This window comes from Dendrobium catenatum, unplaced genomic scaffold, assembly GCF_001605985.2.
Source record: "Dendrobium catenatum unplaced genomic scaffold, ASM160598v2 fragScaff_scaffold_743, whole genome shotgun sequence".
NCBI lineage: Eukaryota > Viridiplantae > Streptophyta > Magnoliopsida > Asparagales > Orchidaceae > Dendrobium > Dendrobium catenatum.
In genome coordinates, this window is record NW_021319205.1 from 855,829 (window position 1) to 860,313 (window position 4,485).

Sequence of the window (4,485 nt, forward strand, 5' to 3'; positions counted from 1 at the left end):
CTAACTATTAAATTCATCATACTTTTTAACAATATTTATTTTTAAATGCCATTGGAACAAAAAATTAATGATGGAGCTGAACTTGTTCCAAATTTTGAATCTCTTGCAAACCTGAGAGCTTTAATTATGATTGGAAATAAGAAAACCTTATTTCACCTCTACTCTTCATGCTAATTCAACTGCAACAAAAGAAAACTAAGGAGAGCAAAATTAATTAATTCTCTCTTGATTCTTAAATGTTGGAAGCTTCCTATTTACATCAATATATATTCCCCATACATTAGAAGAGCATGGCAAGATCTCTTTTGAATAAATTTTCAGGTAAGAATCCTTTCCAAGTATACAGTTATGAGTTTTTGGAGCTTCAATTACCTCCCTTTTGATATATTTACATAAACCTAAAAACCAGGAATTAGTGAAGCCACAACTTCCTTGAGTACAAGAGCTGCATCACTGAAACAGATCTGTGCCAAAGGTATGCTCCGGCTCTTCAGCGCATTGTCAAGCTGCCAGTAAGCCATTATCAAATCAATTTAACTTGGTTTTCGTATGGTATGGTTGTATTGATATAAAGCTTTTATGATACAATATGAAATATAATGATCACTCGCACGTAGAAATATGAACTTTCCAAAATTTAAGCTTCTAACGTTTAGGCAGCATAGCAAATATATGTGAAATTTCTCATAAAGGAAGTTCTGAAAACAATTCCCAGTAACAGAGATTTATTTGATAGTGTTGACCTAAATTACTCATTAGTGTTAGGAAGTTAGGCTCCACATCGAAGCACGATTAAAACTTCGTTTGAGACGGCTTTCTTATTGCTTCTTAAAACAACTTTTTAGTAAAAAAATTACTAAAAAACTACTTTAAGAAACAGTAAGAAAGCCGTCCCAAACGAAACCTAAATCTTTATGGCACATTTTTTCTTCATAGAACAAAATTAGACTTCACAACTTAAAAATTATTTACCTCTACTGCAATTGGATCTCATCATCTCAACTCAGAGGAACAACTTTGATACAGTATGGAACAAGACTGAATCAATCCAATCCCAGATAGTAGCAAAAGTCATTGCAAGCATAAGAACTAAAGTATCCTCTCTTGTTTTATCACTTTTGGAGTAGATGAAATAATATTTGGTGTTAAGCATCAAAACATCTTACTTTCAATGACAGCATTTAGGCTCCACATCTAAAATTGTGAAATCTACAATTGAACTATGGTCCATAGTTAGTCTACCTTTTCTGCAAGTTGTGAAGGATACCATGGTGTCCAAATCAAAAGCTTCGGGTGGAAGATAAGAACTAAGGGACTAGGAGACATACCACTATACTACGGACAAAGGCACGCATGCTATATCTATTGGAGAAGAAGACACTAAGCTCCATTCCAATCGGTACAATCCATCAGAACTAGCTTTGAGACTGCTTGACAAACATGAGATATATATATTCATGGACCCTAAAAACTGGCTAGAAAAAATTTCTCAGAGTAAAAAAAAAAACACAAAATTTTGGAACATGGAAAAGTAAACTTTTAATAAAATGAAGAGGGAAAAAATTAGAGGGTTTGACATTTGGAATCTTCCCCTCTTCTGAATACCAAAATGATTGAGAAATTTTTTTCTCCTCTACATAATGATTTGAAAGTAGCATTGTGAAGTGATTCTTGCTTGTAGTTGTTATATTTTAGTAGAGTAATTGAATGATATATTATTGTGACCACGAATAATTCATAGTCACTAGAGTGAGAACATAGCTTGAATAAATTAGGGAGAAATGAGAGTCATACTAAAAATTTCGGTAAAGAAATACCATCATGCAAACGAGAAATTATTCTGTGCGGACTCTGGACATAGCTCTACGTCCGGATGCCACGGTAGAGTAAAAGGGTGACGTGATGCATTTTTATTGGTCTCCGGACGGCATTCAGTGTCCGCACAGAATAATTTTTCCATGCAAACAGACTAGATTGCTTTGTATGGTGCGAGCTATCGAGATCAATTGACTAAGTTAGCTTTTCCATTAGATTTTCAACTCTACAGCACAATATATAAATATATATTTTAAAAAGAATAGGAGTAAAGAAACCTAATTCAAAAGTCGCAGCAAAATTTCTCCCAAAATAAGAAAACTAAAGTAAACTTTAGATGTAGTCTTCACAGCAGGCAAATCATACCCAAGACATCAATTTTTTTTTCTTCTCCACACTTTTGAAAACAACAAACATGTATTTTCCTTGAACATAAAATATGGAAAATATTGTTGAACTTAATAATTCAGTAAGAACTGAAGGAGAAAATTAAACCTAAAACATTACCTCTTCCATGTAATGGAACAATCTGTTGGCAAGGTCAGTCAGATTCCTCTTCTGTTCATCACGATAATATGAGATAACATGATAGATATCACAATACAGGAAAGTGGATTTGAGGCGCAGATCCCTTCCAATAAATTCCCACCAGGAATCATCATCATCAACATCAATCAGATCTTCACCCAAAGATAGGAGATCAAAAGCACAATTTCGAATTCTAAAGACACTCCCTTTGCATTCCAGGTTCTCCATTGCTCCAATTCTGAAATAAAAAGCAAAAAAGAAAAATCATAAGAGATGAATAGCATTGGCCCCAAGAGACTAGGTACAAAAATCAACAGTGAAAAAAGTATTGGCTATAGATAATGGACAATTAAAGTTGAAAAAACCTAGTAAAAAAGTTCAAATTCACAAAAGACTTGATGAGGATAGGTCTATATAACACTTCTAGGAAGATTATAAGCTGGCCTTTTTCCTTGTTAATGTCCCACACTTCCAGAAGAAAAGAATTTTTTATACGAATTTTAAAAATATCTTCTTTCTCACAACAATTCTCCAACTGTTTTTAATGATTGTTGCAGCCTTTCCAAATGAATCCACAGGCAAAAATGGAAGACAGGTCAATGTGTGGCCCCGAGTAAGCAAAAAGAGAGAGCTGGCCATTCTTATTCAATTATGATGTAGCAATATATAGCAGTAATTTTCAAGAATAACAGCTCATAGTTGGTGATTAAGTTTTAAAGAAGGAAAGGTAACCAATTGCATAGCCATAAGCATAGCGAGCATCAGAACACTAATGAAGAAAGGTATCAACTAGTTGCTAAGAAACTACGCAACTCCAACGTGGCCTTCTTGTTTTCTATGCGCAAGAACTAACATACAATAAACGAATTAAATATATTTTAGCCACCGGGGATTTGCTTTTCAACTAGAAAAAAACACAAAATCAAATACTTCGTGGCAATTAAAGTAGATTATAATCAGATCTTAGCGTTGTTAAATCTTACTTACCAAGCAATAAAATACAGAATATTTTACTATTAGTAAAATATGACATAGATAATACCTTCTTATTTATTACCGCTGAGCTTCACATTCAGACTCAGTAAAAGAAGGCAAATGCCCCTTAAAGACAAAAAGCAATATGAAAGATTGAAGCTTTTCAATGGCGTTTTTACGAAATTTTGCTCCTTTAAAACAGTAAACAGCAACATAACTATCAGCGTTTAAAACACCCAATCACAGAGTTAATTTTAGAGCAAGTTTTCATAATGGCTCGTACGCAAGATGTTAAATGAAGATTGCCAGCAAATATAACACAATACCCCAAAAAAAAAAGTAAAATAATATATAAAAAAAGAAGCCCAATTTAAAAAAAAAAAATCTAAAATCTCACAAAAAAAGTATTTTTTTTAGCTGTAAAGAATCAAATGCAGAGCTCTGAACTTATCCCTTCCATGAAGAAAGAGACGAGCTTTAAAATATGAAACCATCGCAGATTTTTCAAAGGCAACAGAGAACCGAAGATGAAATTCCACCTCGGTTTCGACGGCTGAAAGATCAAGCAGAGATCGACCGCCGCAGCTCTTTTCCTTCAGATGCTCTTCTTCAAAATAATGGAATCTCTTCCTCTTATTGTAAAAGTGTACGAGCCTGAAATAATCTTTAGTAATAATACATAAATATATAAATAATATGTCATCATTGTTTAATAGTATAAAGCAAGACGAAGCGTTGATGATCTGTAAAAGCCTAGCATCGCACTGGTTGATGCAAAAGAATTAGAGGGAGAGAATACGGATGCATTGGAAAAAGGGGCGCTCTAGAGCACCTTAAATTAAACAATGACAAGATCAATTATTTAGTTAGTTTTTTTTTGACCAATAAGAAAAGAAATTAAGATAATAAATAATAATTAGTTAGTTGTTGAGTATAAAATATAAATAATCATGATAAGATTTTCATAAAGAATTATAATTGAGTTTGTACATTTTTATATTGATTATGGAGAAGTATTATTAACATTTGAAAATATTAAAGATGTATTGAGCACTAATTAGTCATTAGCATAGTCCATGTGATCTATTATGACTTCTTCATTAAGCGAGTTTATGACCTAATTAAGTGGGTAATCATTCAATAGTTGGGTTCTACTTCAGTATGCCT

The 4,485-nt window shown here is 32.9% G+C and overlaps 1 protein-coding gene across 1 annotated transcript; it reads right to left on the minus strand.

The window, feature by feature from the left end:
- Positions 1-210: 210 nt before the first annotated feature.
- On the minus strand, positions 211-4,111 carry LOC110108468 (photosynthetic NDH subunit of lumenal location 3, chloroplastic). Its single transcript, XM_020839124.2, has 3 exons — positions 3,858-4,111; positions 2,323-2,581; positions 211-506 (listed from the first exon to the last, which is right to left on the minus strand). The coding sequence occupies exons 2-3, from the start codon at positions 2,569-2,571 to the stop codon at positions 399-401; spliced, it is 357 nt and encodes a 118-aa protein (XP_020694783.1). The 5' UTR covers positions 2,572-2,581; positions 3,858-4,111; the 3' UTR covers positions 211-398.
- Between the last annotated feature and the right edge of the window lie 374 nt (positions 4,112-4,485).

Coding starts and splice junctions, on each gene's coding strand:
- LOC110108468 (XM_020839124.2), bottom strand. CDS start 2,571: ATGGAGAACCTGGAATGCAAAGGGAGTGTCTTTAGAATTCGAAATTGT. Junction 507..2,322: donor TGTTCCATTACATGGAAGAG/GTAATGTTTTAG, acceptor GCTTACTGGCAG/CTTGACAATGCGCTGAAGAG.